This window comes from Bolinopsis microptera, chromosome 2 (genome assembly GCF_026151205.1).
Source record: "Bolinopsis microptera isolate Bmic1 chromosome 2, MBARI_Bmic_1.0, whole genome shotgun sequence".
Taxonomy (NCBI): Eukaryota; Metazoa; Ctenophora; class Tentaculata; order Lobata; family Bolinopsidae; genus Bolinopsis; species Bolinopsis microptera.
This window is the reverse complement of record NC_087073.1, coordinates 17384027-17401580: the sequence shown is the minus strand read 5'-3', so window position 1 is coordinate 17401580 and position 17554 is coordinate 17384027. Positions and strand designations below refer to the sequence as shown.

The window sequence follows — 17554 nt, the reverse complement described above, 5'->3', positions numbered from 1 at the left end:
CATTTTAAACTCTGTTACCATTGAGACAGTTTCAAGTAGAACGAGTCACCGTGTAAAATAAACCGTACTATTATAGCTGATCATTGGCTGTTTATGACATAGAATACTATTCACCGACGTTTTTAGCAAACTTCGGTAAATCATTAACCATTGCAAAACCCCACCCTAACCGCTGCCGCTCTTCTTCCCTCGTTGCTATGGCAACAGACCCCTGACCCAGGAAGAAGGTGAGGGATATCGTTTACTGGCGTGCACATTACTTCAGTTATTTAGTGGTCCTTCGTTGTTCTTTGTTGTAGCGCAGCCCTGGCTGCTTGGCTGATCGTCTAGGGGTCTAGGTGTTTGCTAATTATTTAATTCCATTATTAGCTAATGTTTCGTCATGAGTTTGTTATTACGAGCTGGACGGCTACATTAGAGTGGGAGGGAAATCCCCCTCGAATTAAAGGTCTCGAGAGTATTATGGAATACGTGCACTCAGATTCATAGATTTGACCAAAACACAAGCTGGTCTATAAAATGATTCTACATGAACGACACTCAAGAGTGAGCCGATGAACCTCTAAAATATCTCTGTTGTGACCTGAGTACAAAGTAAATGGCCCTGTCCAAATGCTCCACTACACGGATATTTCACGAGTATTTGACGATTCATAACTATGAACCAATTAACTCACTAGTTCATGTGGAGAATTAAACGGGAGTAAACTTGGAATCATTAGATCTACAGAACAACTAATAGGCTTTTAATTTCGAGGTTTGCAAAAAATCAATAGTGAAAGTAGTCATGTACAGAAATCCAAAGATATCTTTTTCTAATCTTCTATTTCGACAAATAACTAGAAAATTCCTAAACCCTAAATCACTAAGGAAACCAAACCGGTCCATACCGGGATAATCTGTCCCGACCACGTTCAAAATCCAATTCCCAGGATGCAACTTTCACGTGATACAAAAAATAGCTGAGACTGTCAACGAGCTTATAGACGGGCTGGGTCGAAACAGAAAACAAAAACCTTAGTTTTTGTACCATTTCACGGCATGTTTTAGTATTTTCACTCCACGAAAACGGCCGTTTCGCCCGCAGTTCGATGACAGTCCCAGCCTGTTTCCCAGGCAAACTAGTAGGCGAGGACATTTTAATCAATTTACAGTATGCAGTAATACTAAGGTATCTTTAAATATTTTAGTCTACGAAAATGTTATGTAATCTAAGATAAATATTTAATTTCCCGATCAATTTTTAAGGATTTAAGACTTATTATTCACTGACCCTACATTGTTAACAGTAAACTATTAGTCGAAAACCGCTATAGTGAATCAAGAGACGCCAGATCTCATTGCCCTCTGGTTTATAAGAATACCTGATACAGATAATAATAATATATTTTCCAAATATCTGCCACAGTGTTTGGTGATCAAACACCTCTTTCGAGGATTTGCCATCACTTTTAGTTTTCGACTTATGGTACGGTAACTTTGTTCAAATCACTCACTTCCCCGCCTGTTTACGAAGGGCCGTTTTTTGCTTTGTTTAATCAAAAAATGGTTTAATTTGTATCATTATGATCTCTAACACCCTATAACTACTGATGAATGTTTATTATTATTGACAATATATGTAGGGTGAATGGTTGCCGAGCGTGCTAAATCACTCTACAGTCAACCTTCAAGATTTTTCTAAAAAGCCCCCCCGACAGTTGGAACGCTGATTCCGAATCACCCCTCATGACATTAAAATGCTCCCCTGGCGAGATATTGGCGAATAGCTGTCTTGATCACGTGATATGTCCATTATATAATGAAATTGTTCAAATATCTCGTTCTAAAGGGTTAGGGTTTTGGCATATGCTTTTGTTAGAGATTGGGTTGGATTAGGGTTGGAATCAGATTATAGGGTTATTCATGGCCACCTAGAGAACAGGTTTCAAAAGTCACGTGACAGTCGAGTGTAGAGTGATTAATCATCATCCAATGATTTCAGCCATCTACATATTATTTGGAGATACCCAGGGTGCCTGTATCCATCTAAACGATGGTACCGGTTACCGGTACTCTTATAGGGTGTGAGACTCAACGACGTAAGACTCTACGGCGGCGCAGTAGAGACTAGGACTCTACGGCGGGAAATATTTGTTTCATATTTTCGATCAAAATAGATAGAATTCCATATCAAATTAGGGTGCCCATGGTTACAGGAAATGTTCTTCGAAAGTAAGCTTTTATCACATCAAGAAATATTTATCTTGACCTATGATACAGCCGATGAAATGAAACACTGATTTGAACACATATCAGCGGGTTGAACTTATCTGAAAACGATAGTTATACTGTACTATACATTATAGATATTCCCGGGTCGTTAATATCCTATGTTAAGATCCCATAACACTGCACTAAGTCACTGGCAAGTAGCTCAGGATGTTAAATGCAGTGTCCCGCCATTTCTAATCTCCTGATTCGTTGCTTGTTTGACAGGCTTGGTAGGCTACCATACAAAGTTATATTGCTGACCTTGTATTGCCCTTCCAAAAGATACACAGCACCATCGGCCAGCCAGTCGCCAAATACTGTAATATTAATAAAACGGAATAATGGCATATTATCTTCTTAGATGACACTTAATACAGCTCCTCCGTACACACGGCTACACTCAGCTCTGTTCACACCGCTCCCATTTGACATTACACATTCCACTGTAATTAGCGTTACTGTAAGAATAATTTTCAAATGTGTGGTAGCTGGCACGTGCGCGCGGCTCATCATTAACCATTGCAAAACCCACCCCTAACCGCTGCCGCTCTTCTTCCCTCGTTGCTATGGCAACAGACCCCTGACTCAGGAAGAAGGTGAGGGATATCGTTTACTGGCGTGCACATTACTTCATTTATTTAGTGGTCCTTCGTTGTTCTTTTTTAACAGTAACTATTAGTCGAAAACCGCTATAGAGAATCAAGAGACGCCAGATCTCATTGCCCTCTGGTTTATAAGAATACCTGATACAGATAATAATAATATATTTTCCTAATATCTGCACAGTGTTTGGTGATCAAACACCTCTTTCGAGGATTTGCCATCACTTTTAGTTTTCGACTTATGGTACGGTAACTTTGTTCAAATCACTCACTTCCCCGCCTGTTTACGAAGGGCCGTTTTTTGCTTTGTTTAATCAAAAAATGGTTTAATTTGTATCATTATGATCTCTAACACCCTATAACTACTGATGAATGTTTATTATTATTGACAATATATGTAGGGTGAATGGTTGCCGAGCGTGCTAAACCACTCTACAGTCAACCTTCAAGATTTTTCTAAAAAGCCCCCCGACAGTTGGAACGCTGATTCCGAATCACCCCTCATGACATTAAAATGCTCCCCTGGCGAGATATTGGCGAATAGCTGTCTTGATCACGTGATATGTCCATTATATAAGGAAATTGGTCAAATATCTCGCTCTAAAGGGTTAGGGTTTAGGCATATGCTTTTGTTAGAGATTGGGTTGGATTAGGGTTGGAATCAGATTATAGGGTTATTCATGGCCACCTAGAGAACAGGTTTCAAAAGTCACGTGACAGTCGAGTGTAGAGTGATTAATCATCATCCAATGATTTCAGCCCATCTACATATTATTTGGAGATCCCCAGGGTGCCTGTATCCATCTAAACGATGGTACCGGTTACCGGTACTCTTATAGGGTGTGAGACTCAACGACGTAAGACTCTACGGCGGCGCAGTAGAGACTAGGACTCTACGGCGGGAAATATTTGTTTCATATTTTCGATCAAAATAGATAGAATTCCATATCAAATGAGGGTGCCCATGGTTACAGGAAATGTTCTTCGAAAGTAAGCTTTTATCTCATCAAGAAATATTTATCTTGACCTATGATACAGCCGATGAAATGAAACACTGATTTGAACACATAGCGGGTTGAACTTATCTGAAAACGATAGTCATACTGTACTATACATTATAGATATTCCTGGGTCGTTAATATCATGCAAACTTTCAAATGTAAACAGCGAGTGCATTTAAGAGTGTCTCAAGCCGTAGAGTCCGGACGCCGAAATGAATTGTTTTGAATAAGTTCAAGCAAATTCAGCCAAAATCTGTGTTGTTATTTCTTTGACTCCAGAAACTTCCTAAAAGTAAACCCATGAGTATATTTATTTGACCTTTTAAAAGCAACTTATGGTCTGAACAGAGCTGAAGGGTACCTTAGCAACACCACAGCAACACCATTGTAACGCCATAGTGGTCCCCTAGCAACATCGTAGCAATTCTTAGAAAATAAAGCTAAAAGACAGGAAGCTGCTGTAATATACCTGACAATGATAATTTCTATTTGTAGCACACCTTGACACACGTTGCTGCACTTCTAAAAATTGTCTGCATGAGTTCTTAATAATTCTTATTAGTTCTTCCTAATGAGACAGACTTCCTATCGTATCTATACAAAGCCGTGTTTAGCCGGACAAGTATAAACGTCATAATATGCTAAAGTAAATCAATGCTGACAGATCCAGACGCGATGATACATACAAAACTACTTAGAATTGCTTAAAGATGACTCGTTTCCATGCATACGGGCAATGTAATTTGAGGTCTGTGGCTGAACCCATTCACTCTACCTATATTTTTAATAGTAATCTATGTTACTAGTAACAATAGGGTGGATGGGATTAAAATCATGCAAATTAAGCCATTTTTTAGTAAAAAGCAGTGAAAGTGAAATATCATGACAGTTTTCAGTAATTGTTCCTCACCGGCAAGTGTGGATCCGACCAGCTCCTTGACAGAGGTCCGGATTTACGTACAACCAACGAAAGGTTGTTTTTAAAACTTTGTTTTGATTCGTCGCATCATCCCATGGAAGCAATTGATCTAGATTGGGCGGAACTGTCGGGCAGAACTGTCAGTAGTTACATATAATGAGATTTTAGTGACGATGTAGTTTATTATACGATCGTCACTAAAATCTATCTTTGGATTGACCGCTGATTTTGGCAGCCAGCTGAATTGCAAAACCTTTTACTCTTTAACATATCATAACCTCAACTAAAATACTTACTTGTCTTTCTTTTCGGCTATATTTATGAAATTATATCAATATCTATCGTAACTGTGTTACTTCAACTTGCGCGTAACCATGGCAATTGGTTACGTGGTGTGTTACTCTGATTATGGCTCATCATGTTTGTTATTAATGCTGCTTATTTCGTTTTTAATGTTTTCAAAACTTTGTTTAACCCTTTCCCTATCATTTTAGCTAAGTTCTATCTCTCCCAGCTCCCTCGTCGAGATACTTCTTTTTGTCAACTGTGACGGGCCCGCTCAAGGTAAAATATTCACTATCACAATATTAAGTTTGCTATAAAATTTGCAGATCAGCTTGCGAGAGCCACAAACAGTGTTTTTAATGAAATATGTCTATAACTTGGGAGTAAAAGGCCACTGAAATTTCGTATCGTCTAACCTGAACAAGCGATCAGTTTGGAAAGAAAAACCGTTTGATTCATTCTGTCTTCTGATTGGCTGAAAACTGTATACTACATTTTTTATCTTTTTACAACCCCCCATTTACAGATGGCCGCGGAGAGAGCAGTAAAGACAGAAGCTGAAGAGGACGATATAGAAGCAGGAGGGTCATTACGTATGGAATAAGTGAATCTGACGATGAGAAAAAAAGCTGCTGAAGTTTTTGGTGAGATAAACGAGAAACCTGTCGTACGTGCGATTACTCGATAGTCGATAAGTTACCAAACTTTTCTGGCTTGATTAGACGATATTTTCTGACAATCTTGGATATTATTACAGCCTAGCTGTTATACTTTTAGTTTAATACCATCCTCTAACCCCTCCGGCCTCCATACTCGATATTATGTTATTATTTGTAAAATTAGTGATATCCCAGGTTTAAAGCTTATGGTACTGGTAGTTTTGCTTTTGGTATTTGAGACGGACTTTGGGAACTAAAACTTTCTTTGAAAACCCCTCTAAACAGGTAAAACTGCATAGTTAGTGTGTCACTCAAACATTGGGGGGGGGGGGGGGGGGGCAACCATATTAAAGTATATTAAAATATAGGATTTTTTCCGATTTTGACCCGGATATCTCCTTGGAGGCCTACATCAACAATTTTTGCCGGCACAATAAGCTTGAAATGCAATTCTTAATCGATTCCAAAAAGTTCTTGCAAAAATATTGAAAACTGATAGAGTTATTTCAATTTTAATAAAGTCATAATTTTGGCTAGTATTCCGAACCGAGATAATATTATGTGCAATTTTCCCAATTTTTTTCATAGAGGTCTTTTTACTTAGTAATCACTATATTCAACAAACACTGAGGTATATCTTTCACATAGAGTTAGTCTCATTAAAAAATATTGAAGTTTGATCGAATTTAGGCAAAAGCAAATTTGGGCAAAATCGTATGCCCAAATGTGGGCATATTTTTTAAAGCTCATAACTCAGCCAATTTTTGACCAATTTGGATGTAAATCCATGTACTAGTCCTAAAACAGGCTTATCTTGCGAATCTAAGCGAAAAATATAGTTCATCATGTAAATCTTAACGAAGAATATAAATATTCTAATTTTTTCCGATTTTGACCCGGGGATATACTTTATATTGCTGACCTTGTATTGTCCTTCCAAAAGATACACAGCACCATCGGCCAGCCAGTCGCCAAATACTGTAATATTAATAAAACGGAATAATGGCATATTATCTTCTTAGATGACACTTAATACAGCTCCTCCGTACACACGGCTACACTCAGCTCTGTTCACACCGCTCCCATTTGACATTACACATTCCACTGTAATTAGTGTTATTGTAAGAATAAGTTTCAAATGTGTGGTAGCTGGCACGTGTGCGCGGCTCTAGTCATGCCATAATTTTATAGTCACGCACAAATTCATTCATAAAATGTATCCGAAAGTTTTATATAAACCACACTCACTTCAGCATATATTTCTATATTTTACCGCGCTCTCGGGCGTGCCGATCAGCCGATGGGGCAGGGCGGGGGTTTCAAATCATCAAATGATTTAGATTACGCTAGTGTTATTATGACACATAACAATAGCTATACTATCTGTAAAATTGATAACGTAGTGGGGGTGGGGAGGTGTAAGAATTGGCCAATAGTGATAACCTAATTACCACCAGCTACGCGCGTGGGGTGGACTCCTGGGGTGGACTTTTATTCAGCGCGTATTTTGTAGCCTGTTCAACTTGACGTTTTGATTCGTTACTATCTCAATGTCACAGATACACAGAATGTGAGGTGATCATCTTAAAGAGAAACGTCTCAGCTTTCACCTGGTGTAAAGTTTATCTTTGTACTCAAAATATAGCTCGCTCAGTGTGCAATAGAAGTTGACAATACAATAACCACGTCTGCGACCGGTCGTCAGGTACCGGAGTGTTGCACAAAATTGGGTCCCTAAATTAAAATTCTATGACACAGTTACCATGCAGAAATGTCTAGGGAAACATTTGGTGAAAGTTTCAACTCTCTACTATAAAAATAGCGATAGTTATTGAAGATAAACCGTGAGAAACTCCCTCTTGTCGAGATCAACGCTCTAGGAAACTCCCTTCTGTACCACGTGACAACGATTTGAGCGTCACGTGGCCGTCACGTGACAAAAGTGCGCGCATCGGATGGAGCAGTCTCGTGGGAAATCCTGATTGCCTGATCGATCTCGTGGGAAATCCTGATTGCTACGGAAAGGGCTGACAACCACAGTTATTTCCCTTCCTCAATTTTCCAGTTCACTTGCTCAGTGCTGTCAGTTGTTTTTTGTTTGCCCTGCTATATAAACTTCACTCCGTCATAATCCCCTACTCCCCTATCCAATGAACTGTTTCTGTTACAGCTGCCATTCTGTTGACTGGACCCTAACTTAGTCTTATCATTTTCACTTGATAACTTTATCCGTGTGCACTTTCTCGAAACTCAACTTATCTTTGTCAAGACTCAGCTAATCTCAGAACTAAATGTTGCCTTAACAGACTTACTTGTCACTGCACTGGGCCCTCCTTTAAATGCAAATATCATATGAGCAGCTGATCGATTTATTGCTTGAACTGTGCATCCTTTTTAAAAATAAATAAGGTCAATTTTACTATCGTGAAACTTAGTCACTGAAGACAACGCAATCTGGCTGTGCCGGTTCCCCTCTGCCTAGATCACTTAGAATATCCATAGTTAGCAATACTTTTATCGTTTAATGCAGCGATATAGCCAGTTATCAATGCTACATAGTAGATTTTAGCCTGTTCCAATCATCCTTATATCGCGTTAATGGAATTTATGAAATTGCCTACCGTTCAAATCGCTCTCTGTTGTTAGCACCACACTGATTAACTACGATGTTCCAATTTTTTAGAATTATGTCCGACATAATTCTAATTTTTGCTGTTACAGCAGATAGTTATGGTGTAATGGCACGCAGGAATAAGTCATCCCTGTCCTCCAAAAAGCCCATGAAAAGGTATTTGGTAAGCTATGTCTTTTCCAATATCAAATCCAATGTATCACAATCTGTGGACTTTCTACTCAAAAACTAGATTGATTAATTGATAATTCAATGAAACGAAAAGTTTTCAATGAAACGAAAAGTTTTATTTTACATTCCTTTAATCATAAATAAAATAAGAGCTTAAACCACGAATTAGTTAGCTAGAAGTAAACTTGAGGAAATATTTTTGGTGATTGTATATAATTATTTAAAAAACTTTATTTGGTTGTTAGTATTTTAATTATGGTAAGTGGTTGAATTTAGTGAGACAAGGTCAGTTTCTCTATTATCTTAGAAAAATTTCTACTTTACAGTAGGCAATGCTGAGTGGCAGGAATGAGGGACCAAAACGCTTGGGGCTAACAATGGCCCATTTACAAACCACTTCAGACATGGCAATGATGTCATTTATGCTTAATTCGTCTGAAACTGACCCTACTGCACTTGTAACATTCTATAAAAATCTCTTCTAAAATAGGTATAAAAATGCATAACACAAAACACACAAACAAAATGTTTATAATCCTTATATAATAAATTTCTATAGAACTTTTAAATTTCTATAAAACTAATAAACCTATATATATATTCATTTTGCACCCAGAGAAAGATGTGATCACAGAGGTAGTTTCGATATTATGTTCATGACAAGGTATGGGGCTGCTGCAAGTTATATTTCGCTAAGATATTACCGCTTTTTCAAGCTTAAGTAATCTAGGCAAGGTCAATTTTAAAGTTTTTGAATTTTGTCGAACGCTGTTTAAGGCTAAGTTCCAGTCATTTGGTTCTCCTTCCTTTTGAGTGTGAGTGATGGTGATTCTTATGGATGATTTGAGGTGATTGGGCTTATAACAGGTGAATGTAGTTAGCATGAGATTTTGTCGTACTGTATTCCATATTGTCCCTGCTCTGTATATGTAGCTGTCTGATGATTTAGGTGTGAGAATGAGGGTCTCTTTGCCAAGTCTGCCAGATGTTTCAAAGAGGGAGTATAGTGATATAGGGGTTCTATATTTCAAGACCTTGAAGATGTCATTAATACAATGGTAGAAGTACAGATTATGCACATTCATGATTTCATGAGTGTTGAAGAGGGGTTTTGTATGCTCCTTTCTGTAGAATTCCTTGCCCAAGATTTGCTCCCCGTAGGGTCTGCATCGTGCACTAGTTTTAAATTTATCCAAGTATGCTTCTTTATCTCCAAACATTATGCGGGCACACATTTTCTGTGCTTTGAACAGAGGTTCAAGTTTTTTGTTAGATGCCCCTCCCCAGACAGTTATACCATATGCAAGATAGCTTTCAAACAGAGTGTGATATAGATCTTTATGGAGTGATGTGGGAATGTTATCTTTAATTCTATTTAGCATGCCACAGCAGCTGGCTATTCATTGCTGATTGTTCACGCGCCCTGTATGGAAGTATATAAATGGTAATCCGCATACTCCAGGAAGAATTGAAGCAATCTCAAAAGAAAAGAAGGGAATCTGGATCCTTCGTCGGATCGTCAAAGAGCTTAGAGGGGAGCTCTACGCTTCACTGGCCATGCAAAGCAGGGAGAGTGACGGAGGCGGAGGCACTGCTGGCTGCTGGAACGGACATTAACAAGCTGGACAGAACGCAGTTTAACCCTTTCATGGACGCGATCAACTCAGGTAAATCATTCGACCGCCTTAACAATATGGGTTTATTGGTAATAGTAGCAAGAGGTTTTAGTCATGCGTTTGATTACAGCACAGTGTGAAACCCTGAAGCATACGTCGAGCTCTAAACTCTGTTTTGTCTAATAATCAATTATTTGAATATTGAAGGATTAAATTTGGTAACTTGATGATCACACAATTAACAGGACAGGTCGACTGTGCTAGATGGCTGCTGAGGCAAGACGGTTTAAAGCTTCAGACCGAGATATGGTCGTTTTGTAGGGAGAGGGTGCTAGAGTCATTGCTAACAGCTTAACAGAAGGTAAAATCCTGAACTTTTGTTCATTGATTAAAAATCACCATTCAGACATACAATCGTTCAGATGTAAAAATTATTTATTCACTATTTTGGATTACATTTAGTTACAGGACTAACATGCGACATCCGTCGTTGACCTTTGTCTTTAATTCAACAAGGTAGGGAGAGCGATCCATGGCTGTCCCGATAGACCCACTCAGACTCCTGCCGGAAGATACTCCTCCGGTTGATCCAGATGAGACAGTTCTAGCAGATGATCAGTTACAGACTGAAGAACATATCCCGCAGATCAATGCGTCAACATCTGCAAATGAAGGTACTTCAATCTGCTCTTCTTGTATATGTCTTTGTGCCTGCGTCTGTGATTGTACTGAAGTGTACTCTGTGTGTTTGTGTCTGTGTCTGTCTTTGTATCATGTGTGTGTCTCTGATTGTACTGCGTGTGTCTGTAATTGTAATGTAGTGCACTGAAGTGAACTATGTGTGTGTCTGTGTGTACTGTGTCTGTCTGTGTGTCCGTCTGTGTCTGTGTGTGTCTGTGTTTATGCCTGTGTCTGTGTGTCTATGTCTGTATGTGTTTGTGGGTGTGTGTCTGTGTGTCCTTGTCTGTGTGTAACTGTGTCTGTCTGTGTGTCTGTCTGTGTGTCCGTCTGTGTCTGTGTTTATGCCTGTATGCCTGTATGTCTGTGTCTCTGTGTGTGTGTGTCTATGTCTGTATGTGTTTGTGGGTGTGTGTATCTGTCTGTGTGTGTGTGTGTGTGTGTGTGTGTGTGTGTGTGTGTGTGTGTGTGTGTGTGTGTGTGTGTGTTCTTTCATAGAAGTTGTTATTTCCAAGATACGAAGTTCGAAAAGCTAGCATTTAGTAATAGACGAATTTTGCAGCTGATATCAGAATCGACATGATGATGGTACTACACGAGATGCTCATGGAAAAGGTCTCCGTTTGCTTTCCTCCTCCCACGAGCAGTACAAAGTGTGGGTTCAACTTTAATCTGATAGAAGATATCGTATGCGGAACCCAAGCCCGGCCATGTCTGTACATAATAACGAAAGAAACCGGTAAGTTTCTAATCATGTAAATGTTCGGCCGAACGTTTGCATTCATTTTAGACTAGTGACGAAAATCAACAATCGTTTGCCAGTTTGGTTTGCAAAATCGACAAAAAATAGTCCATTCCCCATGGCCATGATATTAGAATTCTGCCCGTTGAAATCGGCCACTCTGATTTTTATCATTGAACTTCACATTGATGACATGTTCATTCTCTACAGGTTATGCTGCGAGGGCGTTTACCTCGATAGATGTTGAAAATGCCCACAGCATTATAAATCATTTGGACCGCCGAGGGGTCCAAAACTCCTCAATCGAAGAGCTTAGTAGACATGCCAGCAACCTACAGAGACTTCAAATTCTCAGGAAACCTCTCTAGGACGGTAATACATTAACTTGTTTAGTTAATAAATTTAATAAGTAGATTTTTAGTGATGATTACTGAATACAGATATCGAGCCTCGAGGTACCATAAAAAGGGTATATAAACTTATCACTTATGCTTATATGCTTATACTATCAATGAATATCAAATCGCCTTCTCTAGTTATCAAACCCAACATAAGTTAAATCTCTGCCTACAAGGACTATTTGATATTTACAACAGACCGAGTGAATGTCTCAATCTTTTCAGGAAGCTTTATACTCCGACATCCACAATTTACTACGCCCCTGAGATCGACAAAGGTCTTTCTGATAGATTGACTTCCAGCCAATTCGATCTATCGAAGCCGAGTGGGAAGAACAAAGAACTGAAACCCCATGGTCGCAACGATGCTCCTCGCGGACAAGGGAGAGTTAGGGCCATCGGTGGTCACAAGACTGGATAATATTTATTTTTTAAGCGTTGAGGTTGTCACGAAAGCGTACTGTAACGGGACTATCAGATTTGAGTGATTTGATTTTGTGATTTGCAGTTCACGTGATTTTATTGTGATTTTAGACTGTAAAAACTATAAAGGTTCAAGTTGAACTATCGTCGCCATGATTATGTATTTTGGAACTGTTCACGTTGAAATTGCTTCGTTAATCAGCAGTCTTCCTTGGTTACTTTCTACTGTGTAATGCAGCTACGATCAACGATACTTAGCTAGTACATTCATAGTAACACTAACTGCACTGAGAAGAGTAAAAAATTTGAGCTTTGACGGAATAACATTTCCTTGTTTTTAGATACGGTTACTACTCTAGTGAGGGGTTCATAGCTGATCATTAAGGTCTTACTCACAATAATTTGTGCTCTGATATTGGCCGTACTGACGGCTGTTGAAAAAGCCACTCCGTCAGATGCGCGCCGCAAGAGTCCACCCCTGTAGACCCCACTACGTACAAAATTTGAAATTTTCCCAAAAACTTCTGATTAAGCTAGTTTGTTTTCAATAACTTTTGCAATATTTACAGTAGACCCTTCAAATTTTCACCAAATGTTACTCCAGACATTTCTGCATGGTAACTGTGTCATAGAATTTTAATTTAGGGACCCAATTTTGTGCAACACTCCGGTACCTGACGACCGGTCGCAGACGTGGTTATTGTATTGTCAACTTCTATTGCACACTGAGCGAGCTATATTTTGAGTACAAAGATAAACTTTACACCAGGTGAAAGCTGAGACGTTTCTCTTTAAGATGATCACCTCACATTCTGTGTATCTGTGACATTGAGATAGTAACGAATCAAAACGTCAAGTTGAACAGGCTACAAAATACGCGCTGAATAAAAGTCCACCCCAGGAGTCCACCCCACGCGCGTAGGGTGATTACGTAATATGTGAACTGTCCCTAAATCATTCGACACAATACCGTGTCAATAACTATTATTTAAGTACGTTACGTGAATTGTCGCGTACAGACGGTAAAGTGATCGACCCCAGGAGGTGACCGGGAATCCCGGTACCGGGATTGGCAATTTTGAGCTATCCCGGTCCCGGTCCCGGTCAACCGGGTCAAGTCACATTTTTCATCCCGGTCGCGGTCCCGGTCCGGGGGTGATGCAACGTCAATTAATGTCAGTATTCCATAAAAACCCCAAACTGACATTGACATTAATTGACATTAATTGACATTAATTGACATTAATTGACATTAATTGACATTAATTGACATTAATTTGTCTTGAAATTTGAGATTATCATTATTCGATAGATATTCACGTCTATGTAAGTTAGACCGGTTCAAAAAAAACAAAATGTCCTTGAATAATTATGATTATGTTCTTATCTGTTGATCCTGAGGTTCAAAGACCACCAAAAAAAATTTAGCTTCCAACTCTTCCATCTTCGGTCCCCACCGGCCACGCCCATATTTTATTGGTTTCTTATACAGGTAAAATATCTAGAATCGGCTTTTTTAGCATGAAGGAGTAATGTTAGCTGTTTAAGATTCGTTATTCAAATATAAATGTCATGAAGGCATTTCGTTTAATGTGGGTTTTAAGTTCTGATGATGTTGAGAACCACGCCCTTGGATGGCCACGCCCATTTAAGAAAATTAAATTTCGGAAAACCGTTTTATTTTAGTTTTATTGTTTAATGATCTGAATTTTTCACATTTCACATTTCCATATGTGAAAGTAGTGAATAAATTGATGATATAAACGTTCTAAAGTGCTAAAAATATGGTAGAACTACATAATCTCTGGTCGAAAAATATCGTGTCAATTAATGTCAGTATTCCAAAATTTTGCAAAACTGACATTGACATTAATTGACATTAATTGACATTAATTGACATTAATTGACATTAATTGACGTTGCATCACCCCCCCCGGTCCCGGTCAAATGCTGATTTATGATCCCGGTCCCGGTCCCGTCCCGGTTAATTCAGGATTCTTGGTCCCGGTCCCGGTCCCGGTCAATCACTCAAATTTGCCGGGATTTTGACCGGGATCTTTCACATAATTTCATTCACTGTGATTTTAAGTTTTTACTTTCATTCATTGTGAATTTCATCTTTAAACAACCTCTGAGCCAAATAACACAATGTTTAAAATTGCTAAACAAGTTTAGGTAACTAATATCGTTACATAACTCATAAGTGCAAACTAACATCAAGTTTTCAACTCGGGCTACGCCCAATTGTCAATTGGAATTGGAGAATGAAACTGTTGAATAATTTGAGGGATCATTGATTGAGGAATGAGGAATGAGGGTGAACTTGAGTAATCAGTACATGAACATTATTGGTGTAGTACATTAGGCCCATGCCCCATATTGACGGTTTTTTAAAAGTTTTTTCTAATTTAATATTCTAGTTATTACTTATTCAAATTGTTCAATTATAATGTAAATGAAAGTTGCAGCTTTCAATATGAGAATACCAGTTTTGGTCCCGGTCATCCCGGTCATCCCGGTAAAATTGGATTGTTGGTCCCGGTCCCGGTCCCGGTAAGATAGAAATCCCAGAAATTATTGGTCCCGGTCACGGTAAATTGATAATCTCAGTCCCGGTCCCGGTCCCGGTCAAGTCACATTTTGTATCCCGGTCCCGGTCCCGGTCAGGCCTAAAATCATGTCCCGGTCACCTCCTGATCGACCCTTTAGACTTAGTTACGCTACCACCTCTATCACCCCTTCAATCGCTCACCCCTACTAAGAGAAAGAAAACTTCGCCGGTTGAAGACGGTAGTTGATATTTGGGTTACAATGTTTTATTTTTTCTTCACTTACTGGTAATTTCCGTCAAAAATTTAAAAAGAATGTTCACTGTTAAGGACACAGTTTATTTTACATCCCAAACGTGTTGGGAATTTTCAAGATACCACATTCCATATGACACGTAACATGGATCATTCAACGTCAATTAATACAGCCACGCACTTATCCCATGAATTTGTGTTTATGTTTGTTTGTATATTACATAACCACTTTATATTACGTAATCAATCACTTTTCCGACAATTTGTACCCATGCAACTCATCCCACGTAACTGGAATATTATAAGACTTAGCTTATAAATTCTAAATAGATTTCTAAACGCACACCTATTTTTCAGGAGGTGATCTACAATAATGAAAGATGATCTATTTCTGGCCAGAAATTTGCGGAGTTCAATCGTCTTGATATCAGTCTTGGCTGCAGTTGTATCTCTAAAAATCAGGTATACATTATTTTAAAATAAAACTATCCTTCCTGGCTTAAACCCTGGTTGTTAAAACTAAAAGCCGCCTTGCATATTCATCTTTGATTAGAAATGAATCAGATTTGTTAATTTGGTAATTTCATGATAGAAGTTGAACATTTTCTCCTCATTTTCACACGTAGTAGCTTATTTTCTTTCCCTCAGTGACGGTTTGAGGAGACACTGCATCTCACTGCTCAGTGGAGACACGGGGATATGAAGCAGTTTTCCCTCTCAAAGTCCACTGAACGTTGTCACAGTCCGATCAGAGTAAGCAGCAAAGATAAAAAGAGACTTTACCTCTGATGTCAGACAGATAAATTTTGACGAAAACAGACCTCGGAGGGTTTAGTAAAGTAAACAGACTGGCTATGGTCCTAGTACAAGAGGAGGAGAACAAGATACTCGCAATCTGTACGACTAGTTACTCTCCAGTCTAAAAGGACTAGGACGAAGCAGACAAAGTGAAGAAGATTCTCGACGACCGGACCTAGCAGATAAAATAATAGCCGTTGGATTTGATACGACATCATCCAATACTGGAGTTCACAAAAGAGCATGTACTTCTCTTCAGCAGGTCCTCAATCGACAGATCCTCTGGATGGCCTGCAGACATCACGTCCTGGAGGCGGAGCTTGTAAGAGGATCTGCCTCCAAGCAACTGTTCGGTGACACAATATCACTCGAAGTAACCCTCTTCAAGATCATGAAGACCTCCTGGGAATCGATCTGCAGAACATCGTCCTTCCCGATATCCCTACGCGCTAAAGGAACGACGTAGGAGATATTCTATCCTTTATTAATCACATCCGTCAACTCAACAACCAGCCCAGAACATTACAAGGAATTCCTAGAGCTTGCTAAACTAATCCATAGAGAAAGCATAGATATGAAGAAAGGATACGTCTTCCAGATACAAAGACCTGGAGCTGACCACCATGCCAGATGGATGGCTAAGTCCATCTACATTCTACATTATGAAGATGGCTTTTCTTCACTAGATACCAATTCACTGTACGAAGAAGAGAAACGTGCAGAAGATGGCTCACTTTGTTGTCTTCGTTTATTTGAGAGCTTGGTTCAGCGCTCCTTTCCTTGAATCTACAGCCTCCGCCGACACCCGTTTGTTACAGAGTCTTCAAAGGTACAAGAGTGTGGACATAGTATCAGCCATCACCACGGCAGTCCTGAAGAGGCAAACATGGACCTGACTGAAAAGCTCGTCCCACAATCCTTGTTTGATAAAGACCTACCTCTAGAGCGAAGAGCTCTCCTTGCAGCAAGAATAGGCCAACAAACTCTTTGAGCCTTATGAACGTAAAATTATCTTAATTGATAAAAAATTATTTGGATATGTTTTCCTTTTATGAACCTCTTTATAATGACCAAATAAGGATGTTGGTATAATTTGTCGTAGTCGTACGGGTAATGGTTTTCAACATACGTTCTACACTCTAATTTGGGTTTAGATTTTTAATAGTCTCTAAGGACTACTTGAAGTAGTACGTGTTAAAGTATGCTACGTGCAGTTGGTCGAGTACTGAGTGATCAATCATCTTCACATGTTTACTGTTTCAGTTTAGTGTAGACCTTGTTGTAGAAACTCAGTACGGTGCTCCGCAGTTAATGTCATTCTGTATCATACGAAAATGCATAGCTAGCATGAGGTATGATAATCCCTCGTATCGGAATCTTTTACATATCTAATCGATTGAGTACCTGGGGACCCCGTTTTAGGTTTTCATACACGTATCAGTCATGAATCAAGCATATTTACTAAAATCTAATATTAATATAACTACTGTGTTTGAGAACACAAAGCCCGGGGTCCCCGGGTAAGTTAAAGCTGAAAATATTCTGAGTGATTTGTGTATTTGGTAATGGTACT

General features: G+C 39.1%; 1 protein-coding gene across 1 annotated transcript; it reads left to right on the top strand.

Annotated features, from left to right (window-relative positions):
* Positions 1-9938: 9938 nt before the first annotated feature.
* LOC134811471 (uncharacterized) lies at positions 9939-12577 on the top strand. The gene is made up of 6 exons (XM_063818313.1): positions 9939-10189; positions 10384-10499; positions 10655-10812; positions 11379-11555; positions 11769-11930; positions 12182-12577. The coding sequence occupies exons 3-5, from the start codon at positions 10671-10673 to the stop codon at positions 11924-11926; spliced, it is 477 nt and encodes a 158-aa protein (XP_063674383.1). The 5' UTR covers positions 9939-10189; positions 10384-10499; positions 10655-10670; the 3' UTR covers positions 11927-11930; positions 12182-12577.
* The last annotated feature ends 4977 nt before the right edge of the window (positions 12578-17554 follow it).

What these genes read in the sequence shown, in the direction of transcription:
- LOC134811471 (XM_063818313.1), top strand. Translation starts at nt 10,671, where the DNA reads ATGGCTGTCCCGATAGACCCACTCAGACTCCTGCCGGAAGATACTCCT. An exon ending in GTCAACATCTGCAAATGAAG is followed by an intron (nt 10,813 to 11,378) that starts GTACTTCAATCT and finishes CGAATTTTGCAG; the next exon opens with CTGATATCAGAATCGACATG. An exon ending in CATAATAACGAAAGAAACCG is followed by an intron (nt 11,556 to 11,768) that starts GTAAGTTTCTAA and finishes CATTCTCTACAG; the next exon opens with GTTATGCTGCGAGGGCGTTT.